Source organism: Meles meles, chromosome 1, assembly GCF_922984935.1.
Source record: "Meles meles chromosome 1, mMelMel3.1 paternal haplotype, whole genome shotgun sequence".
Lineage (NCBI taxonomy): Eukaryota > Metazoa > Chordata > Mammalia > Carnivora > Mustelidae > Meles > Meles meles.
In genome coordinates this window covers 19275464-19296287 of record NC_060066.1, presented here as the reverse complement: position 1 = coordinate 19296287, position 20824 = coordinate 19275464, and the positions used below count along the sequence as shown (strand labels likewise).

Here is a 20824-nt window from a genome sequence, read left to right as displayed (position 1 = left end):
ATATTCATTCATTCATCCTCCAAACACTTACTAATTGCCCGCGGCTAGCCAAGTACTGAAGTCTTACGTGGCACAGGGTTTTCAAGAGGTAAGGGGCAGAAGAATTTAGCTAAAGCATTGCTTTTACCTGGAAAGTTAGAAAAGTAGGTTGAGGCTAAAACTGTAGTAGGTTCAGATGGCAGACCAAAGATTTAGGTTTTATGTTGCAGTTACAATGAAAAAGAAGCTGGTATTATAAAATGTTTCTGAGCTGGTTCGTAAAGAGAAGCCTTCTGCTTTCCCATCACTTGCCTTTTATGACTCATACCACGAACGTAACCAAAATGGACTGAAATACAATTCCAACCCACCTTTTTCATTACTAGGATTGAACTCTCTCTCCTACCGTGGTTCTCCTGAGTCAGTGCAAGGCAAACTCCAATGGAAGCAGAGAGAAGAACATGGCCTCTCTATGGGGCTCCTTGCCCAGTGGATCAGAAGCACCTGGAGAGTTGGGGGAGGTGCTTTGTTAATAAGCTTCTATCTCTGTAATCTGCTATAATGCTTGGAACACAAGATCCTCAGTCAACATGTGCGGACCCAAACCCAGTAAGAAACATGCATCGTTTGAGCTTGGAGAAGCAACTGGGGGGGAATGAGTTAAAAAAAGAAAGAATCACTCGGGATTTCTGAACGAATACCTTGCTGGGTGTGGAGAGTAAGGCTGGGAAATGCGCTTTCTTTGACATAAAGAGGGGGTTGGAGGAAAAAGGCAGAAAGAGAGCCAAATACTTTCAAAGAACACCACTATGTCCTAAGGACAGAGTGATTTAACGGTATGCAACACACCTGTACTTGCCCAACGGCACCGTGATTAAGAAATACTGTTATTGCCTTCCAAAGGAAGTTTTTTGAAACGTTAAATATGATAACCTCCTGGTGGATTTTTCCACAGCAATTGCAGCAACCGCTTCTAGTCGTGCTGCTAAAAAGATAAGGCAGGCTGGGTCTGAGAGGGAGGACAAAGGCTGCCCGTGAAGAAACGATGTCCCCAAATGTAATCTATCAGCACACAATCTATCAGAGTCAAAACTTCCTCTTTTTAAATTTTTGTCCCCCTAGGCCTAGGACTAGAATTATAAAGATTTGGGGGCACCTGGGTGGCTCAGTGGGTTAATCCTCTGCCTTCGGCTCAGGTCATGATCCCAGGGTCCTGGGATCAAGCCCCACATTGGTCTCTCTGCTCAGCAGGGAGCCTGCTTCCTCCTCTCTCTCTCTGCTTGCCTCTCTGCCTACTTGTGATCTCTCTCTGTCAAATAAATAAAATCTTAAAAAATAATAAATAAATAAATAAAAGAATTCTAAAGATTTGGGCAATCAGGGTCCAGCTACTTAACTTCAAACCCTACACTGTTTTAGGTAGTCAAAATACCGATTTTTCTAAGGCGATCAAAAAAAAAAAAAATCCCGTTTACAAGATTCTAGAACACCTTAACAATCAAAGATTTAATCTGAATTTTAATGCCGCTGCCAAAGTAGCACAATGAAAAGAACTGGAGTTTGTTTTGTCATCTTCATACATACATGGGATCGGAAGCACATGAAAGAACTTTTTCGTTTGCAAGAAGATTTCAGGTATTTATTTGAGAGAGAGAGAGAGAGGGAAAGAGCAGGAGCAGGGGGAGGGGCAGAAGGTGACGGAGAAGCAGGCTCCCCGCTGAGCAGGGAAGGAGCCGGGGTCTCAATCCCAGGACCCTGAGATGAAGACCTGACCTGAAGGCAGACCCTTAACCGACTGAGCCACCAAGGCGCCCCTCAAAGAACTTTGTAACTGTGACTAGCTTACAGTGTCTTTCTCAGTGATAAATATATCCCTCAACTTATTTTTAATACAGGTCAAACATGATTAAAAAAAAAAAAAAACTTTTTAAGATGCAGAAAGAAAAAAATCCTGCAGCTGGGTTTAGTTGTGACAGCAAGATCCAGGAAATGAAATCTTCATCCCACGTGTCTCTTTTTCCCTTGTGGATCAAATTGGAAGAATAAGCCAACAGCTGGTGGATTTAGTATGAAAGAAGGGCAACTTCACCACCAATCAGTAAGAAGCTGGAGAGACTTCAAGAAGTCCTTTAGACCATACAATGTCCCAAAGCCAGATACAACTCACTGACTTCCAATGGAATGCTGGAAAATTTGGACAAGGGGATCTTGCTCTGTCTAAACTCTTCCCACGGCCCTCAGACCCCCCCAGCCCAAGTTAATTCATAGTGGAAGAAACTTCTCAGGCCTTCCCATAGAAAGCTCAAAGGGTAAACCCCTTTTTTTAAACCAACTGGAGGTCCTCTGCAAAGCTGTGGGTTAAAGAAAGCTATTGGTTGGTTCATCCATTCAGCTGGTATTTACTGAGTGCGGCAGTGAGTTCCATGCAATCCTCTGAGCACTGGGATATGGCTGTGAACAGGGGAGACAGGTAAGAAACCAATAAACAACATACAGTATAGCATATGTGTGTATATGTATATATACATACACACACACACACACACACACATATATGTATATAAACATGTACTTTGAGGTGCCAGAAAGAAAGCAGGGTAAAAATAAAAGGGGTGGTTGTTAATAACAATTAGTTTTTATTAACAGTTAGTTTTGTAGCTACAACATCAAGATGCCCATTCTTCAATTCTCAGATGATAACTACTTCCCATCATGTTGGTAATAATATTAGTTTTTATGAGTAATTCAGTCCATGCTGATTCTGGATTTATGGCCATCTTATTCCTTGCCCTTTGCCCTCATTTCTTAGGGGCTGCTTCCAGCTTCTGGTCCTTCTAAAATTGGGGATGAGGCACAGTCTTTGGAGAAGGAACTACACCCTCATCCTGCTGCTCTTTTCTTCTGAGAAGGGCTGAGAAAGGTCACAGCCACACCTCCGGAGCAGCTCCTTGGTTTACTTTCATCTTTACAAAACCATTTTCAATGATCCACCCGCCGATCAGTCTCTGTTTGCTGACTCACGATTTCGTCACCGGTTGGCTGCAAGTCCACGATTTTGAAAGCCATGTAAATAAGGCGGCCAGTTCTAACATGTAGAAACATAGGATGCCCAGTTAAATTGGACCTGCAGGTAAGCAACAAATGTTTTTGAGCCTATGTAGGTCCCATGCAATATTCGGGACATACTTAGACTTGGAAAAATGCTCTGTATCCAATAACTGTGATTCACCCAGGAACCCTGCCTGTGAAGACTTCGGGAACTAGATTAATGATCTCAGAAGCATGGATCTCCAGTTCTGGCTCACCCAAAAAATAGAGAAACTGCTCCAAAGTAACAGTACTATGGCAAAGCTAACATGCAGGAGAGCGAAATTCAGTACAGCCATATGTATGTCTCGCAGCAACCTCCAACAACCTTCGCCAGCACCTAGCCCTTTCAGTACTGACTCACACACCTAGAGAGAAATCTCTGAACACTTAGTAAAAGACAGATGGTCTCATTAGACATTTGACAAAGAGAAAAAATTGTGCTAGGTCTCAATTACTATTTGCTCACTCCCTAAACTCCCTGCCAAATTTTTATGAACTGTATTCCAAAGCCTCCCATGGGAGGTGTAATTTGTTTTCCCCCCTCCCTAGGGCTGCTTTAACAAAGTGCCACCAACTGGGCAGCCTACAGCACAGAAGCCATCTCTCCCAGCTCTGAAGTCAAAGTGTTGGCAGGGTTGGTTCCTCCTGTGACGGCGAGGCTGTTCCAGGCCGCCTCCAACTTCTTAGGGTTTTCTGGCAATCTTCAGAGTTTCTTGGCTTTAGACGCCTGACTGCAGTCTCTGCCTTCAGGTTCCTATGGTATTATGTGTGTGTGATGTCTGTGTCCAAACTTCCCTCTTTCTAAGGACAGGAGTCATATGGGGGGCTCACCCTGTTCCTGTGTGACCCCATCTTGACCAACCATATCTGCACTGACCCTATTTCCAGACGCCACATTCTGAGGTATGAGGGGGATGCACTTCAGTGTATGAATTTGGAAGGAACACAGGCAACCTACGAAGGGGGTGAATCTGTAAAAGTGTCAGAAAGACTGGAGAGGGAAGCCAAAACCCAACAAAACACATCTGTACACGAAAACGAACAGGCAGGGTGTGGGAAGTGGGAGGCTCCCAGAACCTGAGTCCTGCCACAAGAATCTGTCCATCACACGCCGGCGGGAAGGGGCTGGTGAGTGGACAGAGGAAAGCTGCTGGCATGGCAAGGATACTGTCTTCACACAGCCTGGAAGCAGACAGTGGTAGATAAGAATGACTTCTTCTGGGTCCGGTTCAGGCCCTGACCTGGTTCTGCACAATCATTCCCCACCGTCCCCACTTTCAGGATCCCTCCCTCACTCAACGGATAACACGGACTGTCTGTAACACACCCCTGGCAAAACTGTTCTATGTGTTTCCTGCTGGACATTCTGTCACTACAAATGTATCAGGGACCCTTCTGATTGTCCCAAAGTATATTTTGCACGCATGTTTTACATTAGATGCACACAAATGGACGAATATGAACACATCTAAAAAAATAAACTAGCTGAGAATGGAATTTTACAAATCAGTGTCTGATATTCCTTCTTTAAAAAGTTTCTTCTTGGGGTGCCTTGGTAGCTCAGTCGGTTAAGAATCTGCCTTCATGATCTCAGGGTCCCGGGATCGAGTGTCAGGCTCCCTGCTCTGCAGAGAGTCTGCTTCTCCCTCCCCTTCTGCCTGCCACTCCCAGACTCACGCTCGCTTGCTCTCTCTTTCATAAATAAATAAAATCTTAAAAAAAAAAATTTCTTCTTTCAGATCATTCTTCAAGGCTTTATGGGCTTTTTCTTTTTTTTTTTTTAAGATTTTATTTATTTATTTGACAGAGAGAGAGAGATCACAAGCAGACAGAGAGGCAGGTTGAGAGACAGAGGGGGAAGCAGGCTCCCCACAGAGCAGAGAGCCCGATGAGGGACTTATACCCAGGACCCTGAGATCATGACCCAAGCCGAAGGCAGAGGCTCCAACCCACTGAACCACCCAGGCGCCCTAGGCCTTTTCAAAGAATACACAACTACACAACTTAAGCGAGTTCTTGGAGCACTTATAAAATTATATTGATTATTTTTCCCTGATAGATATAGATTGATACACATACCATACCAGGAACACAAGGTCTCCTGTTACTTCATTATTATTGACGCAAACTGGTGGAGAGTACATTTTCTGGCAAAATGAGAAATAATGATTGAGTTATAAATCAAAATAAAATGTGCCCATATAAAAAATTTTTAAGTTTTTAAAATATTTGAAAACTATTAAACCCATTACAAAATTCTATTTTCCAAGTTGTAAGGGGAAGGATCACCTTTGTTACCTGAGGCCCTCTTTCAACTGGGAATTCAAATAATAAAGGCCTAAGGCCTGAAGACACCCTTGAGCAGCTGTGGACCCAATACCATATATGTTATTTTATAGTCAGTAAGTTTCACCAGCCAAAGCTGTCTGTTTCTTGCTTTTCCCCAAATCCTGCCATGTTAGGGCCATGGCTAATGACTAAAATAATTGCCATAATTGGGTCAATTCTTTTCAGCTCTCTGAAGTCCTAAAAAAGACAATCCCTTCTCTTAGAATCACACAGTCTAGTGGGGAAAGACAAACAGACAAACATACCTTAAAAACAGTCAACATACTTTGAACTCTTTGTGTACTGAGTTCTGTATTCACTCTTCCAGTTCCCACATCAGTCCTATAAAGAAAGTACTATTGTCATCCCGCTGTGATCCATGAGAGAATGGAGTTCTAGGCAGGTAAGGCTATTGCCAAGGTCACACAGCCAGTTGGTCCACTTTGCTCACGCCCAGTCCTTAATCTAAAAAGGTCAACAGGACCGGGACTGAGAAACACTACACTCCCCTTCCACTCAATTAATCGAACTTGTGCATCACTGACTTACAGGAACTGCAATCAACTAACAGGAACGGCGAAACTCTCTACAGACCACACATTAAAAGGCAGGCACAGGTAGCCAAAGCTCTGCTTCGCAAAGTTTCCCAGGGAAGTATACGCCGTCTTGATCATGCCAGGACTCGCCTTTATGAGAGATTTGGGATGGAAGTCTGTCCGGATCTGAGCGCAGTCCATCTTCCACTAGGATTTCCTCTGAACACTTTTAAATTACGTCACGTGGTCCAGCTGGAGCCCGTTCGCAGGCATCTCCTCTGCAGTCGGGTCCACACCCAGGAGGCTGCTGGCAGGGAGTGCCTGCAGTTCTCAGCCTGGGGGCATCTTTTGGGCAGGGGAGTACCCATGACCTCAGGGGGATGCCCAACAGAAGCACCAGAGAGGTATGCCCCCAGCAGTAGCTCTTAAGAAAAGGATGAGTGGAGAGTGGGTAAGTTTTACCTGTTTCATCCCACCTCGGGGGGAAATACACTAAGCTCCAGAGTGACCAAGTGGCCCACTGTGGGGCCGTGATGGCCTTGATGGGCCCATTCCCTTTACGATCTCCTGTCCCCACTCTACCACCAATGCTTCCTGGGATCGTATCCCAAGTAAACATCTTACCCTGAGATCCTCATCTCAGTTCCTGCCTCTAAGGGAATACAAAAACGGAGCAAATCTCAAAATAGATGAAACTATTAGATTATGCACAACACACTGAAAAGCAAAGCAGAGGGAAAGGAACTTGGAGACATCCGAGTCCATACTGGTGGGAAAAAAATCTTCAAAAAACTATTAATACGCTCAGAGAGATCCGCAAAGACGTGGCATCCACAAAACAACAAGAGGGTGCTATTAAAAAGATGAGCAATGAGAATAAGAAAATGTTCCTGGAACTGAGTGATATGACAGATGAAATGTAAAAAAAAAAAAAAATAAAAAAAAATCAATACAAGAGTTGCAGAAAAAAACCTAGTGATTCTCCATGAAAAAGAACAAAAATAAACAGAAAAGGATGACTAGAGAAACAGCAAGAAGACAGCAACAAAAATCAGCTTATCTTTCAGCACAGTATCAATACAGAGGGTTCAACACCAACCAAAAGAATTTCCATGCACAGAGAGCAAAGAGGGAGGAGGAAAACTGTCAAAGGAATAAAACAAGAAAATGTTGCAGAAATGAAGTGTAAGAGTATTCAGACCACAGGTCCCATTCTACTCATTAAATGGCAACTTTAATGTCACAGTTACCTTTTTTATGACACCCTGGGGCCCGAAGAGATACTTTCCAATTCAGTGTTTTAAGTAGTTAAATCCAAACAATGTACTACATCTTCCTGTCCTAAAAATGTAGCACCTGCTGGGCATTATACAACTCCCCAAAAGCTGGAATCCTACTGGATGCATTTCCTATTCCATACTACTATTTATGTTGTGTGGCACTTGTTTTTGTTTTGAAATAACGGCAACTGCAAAAAACCAGTTTTGCAAAGATACTGACATCATAAAAGGAATGTAGCAATCTCCTATTGAGTCTCCAGTTAATGATTTGCCCAGTGTCCGATAGATGTTGCTGTTTTCCCCTAAATTTCAAAATATTCCATGGCCCCCTGGTGAGTTCACTGGGGCACCGTATGCCATATTGGCACACAGTTTGGGAACCATAGTTTTAGCCCATCTGTGCCCATCCAGGGCTTAGAAAATTGATGAGCGAAAACCCCACACCAAGGCCAATCACTAGATGCAACTCAGAATATCAGTGATAAGAAGAATTAAAAATTTCCAGCAAGAAAAAGGAGGCCACATGTAAAAAAAAGAGAATGAGACATTTCACTGCTCAAAGACTTCTCACAGAAACTCTGAAAATTGCTGAGGGAAAACACTCGTTCAGACTTTTTACACCCAGAGTGTAAGTCCAGTGAGAAAACAGATTCAAGATTATTTTCACCTGTTTACCTCCCACACATTCCTTCTCAGGAAGCTACTGGTGAATGTGCTCCAGCAAAACTAGGAAGTAAACCACAAGTGAAGGGGACAGAGGCTCCATGAAAACAGAGGAGAAAGCTCAGGACAGCCTGAGGAAGATGGCCATGCACCAGACGAAGGGAGAAGCAGTCCGTTGACAGAGCAGGAAAATTAACAGAATGGGGGTATGATTTGCCGTGTAAGAGTGTTTGAAGATGAGTTATTCCTAGAAATTTGATAACTCTAGTACTGCTTTGAGAGAAAAAAAAATTAGATAGGTATATGAAAATGAAGCAAACAGGAAAAGAAGAGAAGCTATTAGTAACTGCAAGAAACTTGATCAAAACTATCCTGTGGCCGGAAAATGGAACAATGTTGACATGATGACAATTTTATAAAAATAGAATGATTTAGTCAATAATGGCTGACACTGAGAAATGAAGTAGCAGGACATAGGCATATTATATTTGGAATATTAGAATATACATTTATATATGTATATTAGAATTAGAAATATATTCTAATATTCCAAATATTATGTGCCTACACTGCTATTAGGATATATATTTTAATAAAAATTACTAAATTATTAAGTTAAATATGTATTCTAACATTCTGGGGGACAATAGAGAAGGTATTGGGCAAGGGTGGGCAAAAAAATGTTATATTTATTTTGTATTATATATATTATACAGCATTACATTATCTTGATTTAGACAAATTCTAAAGAAGTAAAGAACAGAGGATAGTACGTGGATACTGCAAGCAAAAAAGAAAAATCTTTAACCTTGATTTTTACTGCAGATGAAAAGCTTTCAGATGAAAGTATCTGAAATGCAGGGTCCCAAATAGCCAAGTAATTACCTATATTTTAAGCTTCACTTTGCTTATGTAACCCCACTGTCCAAGTCACCTCTTCTGTAAGTCATTCCTTTGCACACCAGGTATCCTTAGTATTAGTAGCTTCTGATACTCCCTAAATCCTGCTACAGTATTTACATAACTTATAAATTATTATTATAGAAATAGTTGTAATTTATATAAATGTGATTTATTACTCCACACCTGTCTCCCTCTGGAATGTTCGATTTCAGAAGAGGAATTTCATCTCATCCCCCTGCAGATTTTTACTTCAATCTACTGACAAGGCGCCACCTTTCAAACATTGTAAGAAAAATTATTTTAATAACTAGTTGTGTAATTATTATATACCATATGTCATCAATCCAACTGTCCTTTCTTTTTTTCAGATTTTATCATTTCTGACTTGAGGAATGCGCCTTAACACTGCTGGAGGCCCAGATGGAAGCTGAGTTCTTGCAGACAGAATTTACAACTACTCCGATCATTCAGTAGGGGCCCTCCCCATCTGAAACCACTTGACATCATCTGCCTACGTATTTTTTTTTTTAACTTATACTGACACTGTACATTCAGACTTCAATATTTATTAGAACCAACCTGCAATTCAAAATCTCCGTAGATAATATTTTTCCTTCCTTCTACCAAAACCCAATCTGAGATGTGTGAGTTCCTTTGTTGTTCCTTTCTGTGGGATGGATTTATTTTTCAATTATCCCTGTATTGAAGAGATAGCCCCTGACATCACAATTCTAAGCAGGTATCCTATTAAGACACGTCCATCTTAAACATTATCTTTTCTTTTTCAAGGGCACATGAACAGTGATCTGTCTTCCACTGGGTTGTCTCCTGGATTCCATGAAATACAGTATTAAATTAAAAAATAAAAAACCAAAACATAATGCTGGCTTAGTAACAGTTATGTAAATATTTCACATTTTTAACAAAAGAAATATTTGGGTTTTCTTTGGCTAATTAAGATTTCCATGTTCCTATAAGTCCTAGACAATTTTTCAAAGAATTCTGAATTTTGCTGTGTAGGTTAAATCTGTACTTGCCCACTTTCCCTTTACAAAACACTTTTCTGCACGTTCCTGCAGATCAGCATTTTAAGACAAAGTTCGCATTTGCCCACCAGAAACCACAACAGCCCACACTGTGATTTGGGTGATGGAAAACATCTGATGCTATTAAAAATCATCAGTGAAACAGACCCTTGTGGGATCCTAATTCACCTCTACAAGGCAAACCAACTCTCCCAGGCCATCAGTTTGGGAATCCTTTGGTTCCCAAACATGGCAAATCCCAAACTCTCCTTTGTGTCCCCTAAAAGACTTTCTATCACACGTATGCCTGACCCCCTCATTTCCCTTCTATGCTTGGATCCTCTCTGCAAACCATACTTAGCTAAGCATGCAACATGACATATTTTAATTAGTAAATATTTAGTGCTTACTATGTTCCAGGCAATGAGCTAACCACTTTCCATCCATAATTGCTCTCCTCCTAACAATGAACCTACTGATTAAGAAATTGAGGCTTGTAAGTAGGTCACTCGCTCAAGCTCATACAGCTAGGCAAGAGGCAGAACAAGAATGTAAGCCCAGTTTGAGCAAATCCAAGGCCCATCCTCTAAATCACGGCATTCTACTGCCGTGAGAAGGAAACTGCAAGGAAAAGAACCAAGAGCAAGCCCAAGAACGGGGTCTACCAACTATGGTAACACTCAGCAACCGGTCATCAAATTTGAGATGGAGCTTCCCACATTTATCAACGAGCTACAAACGATGCTCCCAACCACAGGAAGGGGAAGTAGCTTTAAAAAGCACTGAGCCATGGGATGGTTCATCATCCTAATTTCCTTAATAATCTCTACTGAGCGTGAACTTTCCCATCTTGTATGTCCCACTTTGGGAGCGGGCCTCATCTGCATGGGTCTGTTAGGACACTACTTCGTGGCGTGTGTTACATATTTTCTCTGGAGTCGCACTCTGCAGGCCGGAGCTAAAGGCAAGCGATTATTATAGATCAAAGCCAGTGAAGTGGGTAATGAGGTCTGGTATATAAAACATTTGGTATAAATGCAGGGGAAATTCTGGCTTTTCTTTAACATTAACTGCTTTGAAATGCATCATTTGCAATATAATTCTTAGTAGGCCACTAGCTGCCGGAGAACAATTTCCCTTCACCAAACAGACCACTGGTAGCTTCGGCTAGATGCCTTTCACAAATGTGGAGCTGTGTGCAGTGAGTTATTTTTAACACACACTCCATGGGGTGAGTGCTACAACGCACCATGGAACGTGAAAAGCATTTCCCTCCATGGCAGAAATATGAAACTGAAGGACAGTTCTGATCCGCTTCACATAAGGAATATGGTCTGAATTTTCAGACTGATTCATCAGCTTTAAAAAAAAAAAAAAAAAAAAAGACGATTAAAATATCTAAGCAGACAGTTTTCATCTCCCTAGGTGGAAAGTGTTCTTACATATTCAGACTTGTAGGTCCCTGAGCCACAGGGGGGCAGAGGAAAGGTGGTTATAAATACAACATTAAAAGGCTAATTACATTTTCCAGTAACTTTTAAAAATCATGTCTGGCTCCTCTTTTGCCTTTCAAGACTGGTCTATGTTAAGTGCTTCCCAGGCTATAAAGTGGCTTCTGTATTCTTTGCTACAGCCCCGAACAGAGTTTTCATTATCCATGCTAAAAGTGTTATCATTACCACAGTCCAACGGCTGGAGTGCTGGAGGATGGGAGTCATCAGGAAAGGTCACCAGGTCCCCAAAGTACTTTCCCTCTGCCCTTCCTTCCTTCCTTCCTTTCTCCCTCCCTTACTCCCCCACTGTCTGTCTCCTTCCCTTCTGTCCTTCCTAAGACATTTTACCATCAGCCTAATACGTTGCAGGGTACTATGCCACACAGGCTGGAGTAAAAAATCACTCCCTTTCCATGATGAATCTCAAGAAATTCACCATCAGGAAAAAAAAAAAAAAAGAAATTCACCATCAGCCTCAAATGCCTCACCTCCTCAGTAACTGTCAACTCCCCAGAATCAGAGGCCATGCCTGACACCTGTCAGACTTCCTTTCGTCCACTGTACAACGTCTTGACACGATGTCTCGTGCAGTAGTTAGAGCCTGGCGGGTGTGAGGGAATCCGATGTCCAGCTCCCCCATTTACAAGGTAACCTTGGACCAGTCATCTCATCTCTGACTTCCATTTTCCTCCTCTACAAAAAGGGGGGGGAGGGTCATTCTCCCAGCCCAATCATCCACAGAGGGCTGACCTGGTGGCAAAATCATAACGTGTGGGAAGCCACTTTTACAAACCTAAGCCCCGTGGCGGAGGGGGCTCCGTCAGGGTCGAGCTTCTGAATTCCGGGCTGCTGGCTGGGCCCATGAGTCTGGGTCACCTCCAGAGAGCCTCGCCTACCTTGCACTTCTTGAAACGTGAAACTCAGCATGACATTTCCCTGCCTCACACACTTCACCCTGAGAAGGAAATCTAACTCTGTAACGAGGCCTAGAAGCCATGGTTCCTGCTCAGTTCTCTGGTCTTTTTTTTTTTTTTTTTTTTTTCCATTCTTGCCCTTTAGCAAGGCCAGAAGGCCACACTCCCCCCACCTCTACCCACATGGAGCTACAGCTGAGAGCCAAGCTCTTTGTCGGGCTGCCTTGAGACCTTTGCCTTCCACAGCCCTGTCCAAGAATGGGCCGGACGCCCTTCAGAGGCTCCCACAGCATCCCATAACGCCCGTGATGTAGCACTTTCCACTCCATCCTGTAGCTATTTGGGTGGGGCTTATCGGCGTCGGTCACTGTGATATTGTCTGTCATGGGCAAGCTCTAGTGGTATATGGCACATAGAGGACACTCAGTAAGTTACCTGTTAGGCAAACGGGTGAATGAATGAATGAATGGAGAAACTCCTCTGCCACGTGACAGGACAGGACTGTTTACCGTGGTGGAGGACATTCCTGAAGAGCTACCTGGGAACTCTGTACCATTACCATTTCAGCAAACCAGACATAATATGCAGAAAAGTGCCCCCTTCCGCCACCCCCAAGAGGCACACCTCCTAGTCTCCAGATCCCAACCATAGGTTACCTTGCCTGGCAAAGAGGAAGGAGGTATGCAAAGTGAATTAAGGTTGCTAATCAGGTAAGTTATAGTTTAAAATATATATATATATATATATTTTTAAGATTTTATTTACTTATTTGACAGAGAGCAATCACAAGTAGGCAGAGGGGCAGGCAGAGAGCAATGGGGGAGAAGCAGGCTCCCTGCTGAGCAGAGAGCCTGATGCGGGACTCGATCCCAGGACCCTGAGATCATGACCTGAGCTGAAGGCAGAGGATTAACCCATTGAGCCACCAGGCACCCTAAAATATATTTTAAGAAGGAAAATTATCCTGGACTATCTAGGTATGACTGAAGTAATCACAAGTCCTTAAAAATGCGAGGAGGAGGCAGAATAAAGTTTGAAGTGGTATTTTTTTACAGATTTTACTTATATATTTGAGAGAGAGAGAGAACAAGTGGTGGGGAGGGGCGGGGGATGGAGAGAGAAAGAGAGAAGCAGACTCTCTGCTGGGCAGGAAGCCACAATGTGGGGCTCGATCCCAGGACCCGGAGATCGTGACCTGAGCTGAAGGCAGATGTTTAACTGACTGAGCCACCCAGGCACCCTGGTTGGAGTGTTTTGATGTGGGAAAGACTCAAGTTGCCACCACAGGCTTAAAAATGTAAGGGAGTCATGAGCCAAAGCATCTGAGTGGTCTCTAGAAGCTTGTGGAAAAAGCAAGGGGACAGATTCTTCTCTCCTAGGGGCTCCAGAAAGAAATACAGTGCTGTGGACACCTTGAAGTTAAGCTCAGTGAGATCTGCATCAGACTTCTGACTTTAAAAAACTATAAAATAATAAATTTGTGTTTTAATTTACTAGATTTTTGGGTAATTTATCAGAGCAGCAATAGAAAATGAATATACTAGACAAGAAAGCTAAAGACCTGAACTGGACAAATCATGGGACCTCTTGGAGCTTCACTCTCCTAATCAACAAACGGGGGATATGCCTCCCTAACCTGCTTCTTGCATAAGGCTGTTCGTGAGGCTTCAAAGAGATAAGGTCTGTGTTTGGATCTCAGCAATGGAACTTATTCCCTGTGTTTTTCAGGCAAGTGACTTCCATGATCTATGCCTCAGTCTTCTCATCTGCAAACAGCTTTGGTGACTGTGAGAATCCAATGATTTAGTCCACGTAAAGCGTTTAGAACAGCATCTCGTGTGATGCAAGGAATATATAAATGTTAGCTTTTATTACATATATAAAGAGTCTTCAAAACGGCAGGCACCACAGGGTCCTGCAGAGGATACCGTCCGAGACCCCCAGGGGATGCCTGCCGAAAACCACAGACAGTACTATTGAGCCCTATATATACTACGGTTTTTTCCCATACAAATATACCTATGGTAAGGTTTAATTTATGAAACAGGCAGTAATAATAAGTTAGTTAGCACCAACAATAACCAATAAAATAGCACAATTATAACAATATGTCATAAAAGTTCTGAGACTGTGGCCTTTCTGTCTCTCAAAATATCTTACTGTCCTGTACTGGCCCTTCCCATGATGAGGGCAGATGATAAGAGGCCTAGGCGAGGAGGTGAGGCAGGGGGAGTGAGGCAGGCACTGTGACAGTGAGTTAGGCTACGGTGACCTTGTAAGGATTTCTCAGAGTGGGGGATTGTCTGCTTTCCAGGCTGCAGTGAACCTCAGGAAATTGAAACCGTGAAAAAGCAAAACTCTGTATATGGGGGGCTACTGTATAGAGGGGCAAAGCAGAATCAGCATTCTTTTTCTTAAAGATCTATTTATTTGAGAGAGAGAGAGAGAATGTGCACCAGCAGGAAGGGCAGAGGGAGAGGGAGAGAGAATCTAAAGCAGGCTCCTTGCTGAGCACAAAGCCTGACACAGGGCTCAAGGTCATGACCCTGATCCCAACCTGAGCTGAAAACCAAGAGGTGAACGCTTAACTGACCGCACCACCCAGGCACCCCTGGAATCAGCGTTCTTATAGAGCACTGGCCCATCAAGAGAGTGGAGGGTCAGAGCACCTGGGTGGCTCAGTGGGTTAAAGCCTCTGCCTTCGGCTCAGGTCATGATCCCAGAGTCCTGGGATCAAGCCCCACATCTGAGTTGGGAGCCTGCTTCTCCTTCTCCCTCTGCCTGCCACTCCCCCTGCTTGTGCTCTCTCTCTCCCTCTCTTTCTCACTGTCAAATAAATAAATAAATAAAATCTTTGGGGAGAAAAAAAGGGTGTTGGGTCTGAATTTATAGGATGTAAAGTGAAATAAGGTTTAGTGATGGCTTCACTTAGCTCCCTAGCTTCCCAATGAAGAAAATCAAGACCCAACAAGAAAAAGCATCTTGGGAAAAGAATAACTGCTAGTGAAAATATAAGCACCTGAATTTCAAAACCCTAAATTCCACAGTTCTTGGATATTCTTTAATAATCCGTACATACCAGGGGCGCCGGGGTGGCTCAGTTTGTTAAGTGTCTGAAATCTGCTCAGGTTACGATCTGAATCCTGGGACTGAACCCCAGATTGGGGAGATCCCTGCTTAGCTGGGATCCTGCTTCTCCCTCTCCCTCCTCCAGCTCATGTTCTCTCTCTCAAAAAAGTAAGTACAATCTTAAAAAAAAAAAAAAATCCTGTATGTTAAGTAAACTAGGATCCTATAAAATACAAATTCGTGTCCAATCCTGAGATTTCATGCCAACCAAACCACTGCCTCTGCCTTGCACCCCATCTCCCTGCCCTGCCACCCCTACTTCTACCACTAAAGGAACTGACTGTGCAAGTGACATTTTAGATGATCTCAGCAGCCAGGCATTTCTGGGAGCAGTGCTGGGGGAGGAGCTTTGATGGACAGGGTTCCTGTCAACAAGAGTCTCTGACCTTCTCCTTTGAATTCTACTTCTTCTGGCCCAGCTCCCTAGGATACCTTCTGGACCCAGACAAGATTCTCTTCACCACCTACTCCCACCTTCCCTACCCCAGTATTAGTCTTCCAGAACATTCTGCACTCTCCAATCTGGACAAAGTTATGGAGAAACTAACTTTATTGTAGTTTCAGTTACAAAAATGTTGACCCATTCCAAATTACTATTTTGCTATCAATCTAAGGGCAAAAAAACTCATCCCACCCCTGACTCAGAACTACCAGGATATTTATGCAGCTGTGCCCAGCTCCACTCCACAGGGAGCCATTCACTCCGTATCTGTGTACCCCATGTTCCCTGACGGTATGGGGTTCTGTATCTCCATGACTGAATGCAGGGTCCCTGCCCCTCCTCCCCCAAACGGGAAATGAGTTCATAATGTGAAGACGTCTGGTCTTAACTTTGATGACTATATGGTTAAACACTGACTTCACTGGCACAGTATATTCACACTTTATATTCAGCCTGAGTTACACTGTAATCTCCTTGCAAGCCAGGTGATCAATGACAGAGACCCTGCCTCTTTGCAAAATTGCCCTATTGTGGCAGCAGCTCCCTTTGGAGAGCCAGGCATTCGGTGCCTTAAGGTTTTTAGACTGAATCCTCTTCCCCGTCCCTCCCTTTTGTGTTGCCCACACAATTGCTTCTCTTGCTCAAGGCTGTCTTGAGCATTTCAGCATATTTGAGAAGTGGGGATGAACATCCTGAGCCCAAGAACTGAAGCAGCTTCAATGGACTTAAGTACACAGTTGAAGGAGAAGCTTGGAGTATCAATTTCACCCAGAAGTTACAAGGATGAGCTTTGAAGTCTGATAGACCTGGAAACCTCCTCCCTGTGTTACTTTAAGCAAATAACCCACTGTCTATAATCTTGTTTCCTCATCAGTAAAAAGAACAACAGTACTGGCCTCACAGAGTTACAAAAAGTGTAAGGAACAAATGCAAGTAAAGCCTGGCACATAAAAATGCTCAAAAAATGTTAGCTGTTGCCATGATTCCCTTCCCACAGAGGAGTAGTCTCCTAACATTACAGTTATGTAATAATAATAATAAGTATACTAAAAATAAGAACTATAAACCCTAGCACAGTATGAGGAATGGACTATCCCTTGGGAGGGACAATTTCAGCTTCGTTTCATGTAATTACAACTAATCATAGCAGCCATTTGATACATGTTCTTTTTTTTTTCCTTTTACTCTCAGGTTCTCTTCCATACAGCAGCCCTGTAAAGCAGGAATGTCCAGCCGAGTTTTCTTACTCCCATTTTTCAGGAGACACTGAGGCTCAACGAGGTTGAGATAACTCTGTGACAGACTACAACTAGAACGCAGGCTTTGAAACTTGCTGTTAAGCTTTTCATTTCAGGGTGTTCCATTAGCAGTGGTGTTGATTCTCCACTAGAGGGCGCATGTCATGGAATGGGGTGTGTATTGTCTACCCGCTGGCTCAAAAAAACAAAAAAACAAAACAAAACCAAAAAAACCCCACCAAATCCGCTCCAGAACAACAACAACAAACAAAACAAGACCAGTCTAAGTAAAAAAAACTGCATTTTCCATATAAACATATCTTTAAAACATCTCCCTAAGCCTCCCCTCCCAGCTGATTACATCTACAAAGCCACTCCTCTGTAGAAATTCATCCATCAAGATCGCACTTCAGAATACACGCCAAGAAGGTATGTGATTTTAAAAAGTCCTTTGGTGGTTCTGATAAGCCCCTCAGTTGGGAATCCATGTATTAAGCTACAAAGGAGATGCGTGATACTTGCTTTCATGGTATATGATCTCTCCTACTGCATTTAGAACCAACACTGGAACTCAGAACAAGAGACACTGTTTCAAGAGGGGCCTCTATTTGCTTCTCTAGATTGCCGTCCATCTCTGAAAACACGGGCTGGGGAAAGGACTGCTGCCCCAAGCCCAGGTGGTTCATGTCCAGGAGGCTCACAGGCCTTCCCCCAGAGGTCCTGTCTGCAACACAGCATGACGTGTTGCAAGAAAGTCACATGAGAGGCTTTTACAAAACTCACTCTTCAGTTGCTGCATCTGTAAAGTCGCATAACTGATTCTTTTTCTTTATTTTCAACTGCAGGGAATCACCTTACCTTCCTCTTTTTGAGCTGTATGTCTTATCTCTTTGCTAAGTCATTATTCATTACATTGAAACCAATGAAAAGAAAAGACATAATGAAGGGCAGTGCCTTCAAACAGAAAGGACCTGCTTTTTGTCTCCTGGTCCCCTGAAAGTTTATAGTAAACATTGCAAGCTAAGCAGGTGGCCCAGCGGTTTATACTCCAAATTTATACTCCAAACTACACTTGCCCCAGATCCCACCTGCCCCTTGTCACACAAACCAACACACACTTGAGTCACTGGAAACTTTTTTTCTGTTTACTTATGTTAATCATCAAGCCAAAGCAAATAGCCTTCCAGTTTTTGGATCCAGGGTAGCAATTAAATATGAAGACATCACAAATCCTCTAGATAAATAAAGGTGTGTGTGTGTTGGGAGGGGGGGTGCCCTCTGTATTCCCAGCAGGAGGTAGACACCATGTGTTGCATCAGCTGTCACATGTAACAAAGCTGGTTTCCCAACTTTGAACTTTCTCAGTTTCACACACAAGCACCACATCTGGTAAGCAGGAAATTGACCTAAGTCCTTAATTTAGGATTTAAATCAACCACCAGTTTACAAGATCTGAGTTGAAACACTCTTGTTTCCACGGCTATGGGTTCACTGATTTGTTCACTCAGGACACAAATCAACTCAAGAGAAATGAGCCATAACTAAATAAAAGACCCCAGACAACTCCACCTACAGTGAGGGGAAGTTGAATAGACAAAAATAATTACATGATATCTGTAGAGACTAGAGGTTTGTACAAATTAAGTTATGGGCCAGGAAGGCCGATACAGATGAGGTGGTAAACGAGAGTGATTATCCACTTAATACCCTACTGCCTTTCTGCACATAATCGCAAAAGGGTACAAAACCACGGCTACTTGTTCTCTCCACTTGAAAAATTAGGAGGCTATGCACACAGGATCTCAAGAAAGCCCATTCTTAGAAGCCTCACACTCTGGGGAAACTGTTTACAAATGCAAAACTGTTTCCACCCCACTAGGGAAAAATCCCGGGAAAAGGGAGGCAGAAAAACTGCCTCAGCAACCCTCCACCCAGAGCAGCCTGGAATCCAGACTGACCGGCCAAACACCTGGCACCAAAAGGGAACTTCTGCGTAAAGCTGCAAAATACTTCCCAGCCCAGAGCACAACTCGCTAGCATAACCCGGGCTTCCAACGCGAGAGGAGGAAAGTCCAGAAGGATGATGGGCTTTTAGCGTTCAAACACGGCCACTTTTCTCTGTCTTCTTCTTTAGGACCGAACCTTTTTAAATGGATTGCCCAGGCTTCTGAGGAGAACACGGTGCCCAAGCGGAAAACTAAGAGTTGCGATTATTCAGGGAGCCCTCACTGCAGCGCGGACGGCTGCCCTTCCTCTACAGTGCCACTTACCGGTCCCTACGCTACCCTCGGATTATCCGCGGGTAAAAATGACGCCTGGTGCCCTAAGCATCTGACTCTGCTCCTGCCACGTAGCTCAAGAAACCCTGCTCGCTGAGCCTCTGCACACACCCCTGCTGGGTCCAAGCCCGCAGCGACTCTAGGGTAGGGACAAGTTGCCCCCCAGGTGGGTTAAAGTTGTCCCAACTCGCCGCCACCGCCCCCCCCCCACGCCGGGCCCCCGGGTGGTGTCGGCACCTGGGTGAGCGTGAGGGTGCGGTGGGAGAGTGAGGGGGTGTGTGCGCGGCCCGCGCGGCGTTAACCCCTTACCTTCCAGCAGCACCTCCTTGCCGGCGCGCTTGAGCGCCTGCACCGCCTCGTCGTGGGTGGCGTCCCGCAGGTCGGCCCCGTTCACCGACAGGATGGCGTCGCCCACGTACAGGGCTTGGGTCTGGTCCGCCGCCAGCCCCTTGAAGATCTTGCTGATGAGGATGGGCATCTTGTTCTCCTTGCCTCCCTTGATGCTGATGCCCAGCCCGCCCAGCTCCTGCTTCAGCACCTTCACGCCGCGCTTCTGGTTGGAGATGGACTCGGGCACCTGCTCCGGCAGGTCGGTGAAGGCGGTGCGGACCCCGGCGGGCGAGTCCGGGGGCTGCGCGCCGCCGGCGCCCCTGCAGAACGAGCCATTGGTGGCGGTGCCGATGCCGTTGTACGCCGCGGCGCCCTCCTCGCAGCTCAGAACCAGGGCGTCCTCGCTCAAGTTCACCAGAACTTTGTGCCAGCGATCCCGCACCAAAACTTCCAGCAGCCCGCTCCGCTGCGCCCGGCCGCCTCCCCCGCCGCTCGGCCCCGCCGCCGCCGCCGCCGCCGCCGCTACCGCCATCTTTCCGGCATTCTTAAAATGCCATGTGATTGCCAAAGGGGGGAAAAGTGGGGAAGGGCTGCGGGGGTGGCCGCGGGCCCGGGGAGCGGGGAGCGCGCGCCCCGCAGGGAGGAGGCCGGGCGCGGGACGCCGCTCCGGGAGTTCGCACGCGCGCTCGGCGCGAGTTGGCAGCTGCAGCCCGGCCCGTTCCCCCTCGCCTGATCTTGGGCGGGGTGGAGCGACCTAAAAGAAGGACAGACAGACTCAGGGGAGGGGAGAGGAAAAAAAAAAAAAAAGGCAAGCCAGGCGCCAGTTGCAAAAGCCCAAACCGAGGGGAGCCGCGCCGCAGCTCCGCGCGGGGAGGACGGGGAGGGCGGGGAGGAGGAGGCGCGCCCGCGGGGTGGGGCGGGGCCCGCAGCCCGGCGGCCGCTCACCTGTTCCAGCCGCCGCAGCCCCGGCGCTCCCGCTCCCTCGCGGCTCGCGGGTTCAGACCCCCGCCGCGGCGCTGCCGGGAGCCCGCCGCGCGGCAGGGACGGCTTCCTCGCGCCCGCTGCCCTCCCCAGCACGGCCCTCTCCTCTCGAGCCTTCCTTCTCCGCCGGCGCCCACACCGCTCCCTTGCTGGGGCCGCTCCTTCTACCTGGGTCCCCTCCCTCGACGCCCCGACCCCTTCCCTTTCACTCCCC

General features: G+C 45.3%; 1 protein-coding gene across 1 annotated transcript in view; it reads right to left on the bottom strand.

The window, feature by feature from the left end:
* Positions 1 to 20483, bottom strand: part of SNTB1 (syntrophin beta 1) — a 236160-nt gene extending 215677 nt beyond the window's left edge. Inside the window, exon 1 of the mRNA XM_046018798.1 lies at positions 19609 to 20483. Within this exon, the coding sequence (XP_045874754.1) occupies positions 19609 to 20161 (553 nt within the window). The 5' untranslated portion in view covers positions 20162 to 20483. The remainder of the gene's footprint in view (positions 1 to 19608) is intronic.
* Between the last annotated feature and the right edge of the window lie 341 nt (positions 20484 to 20824).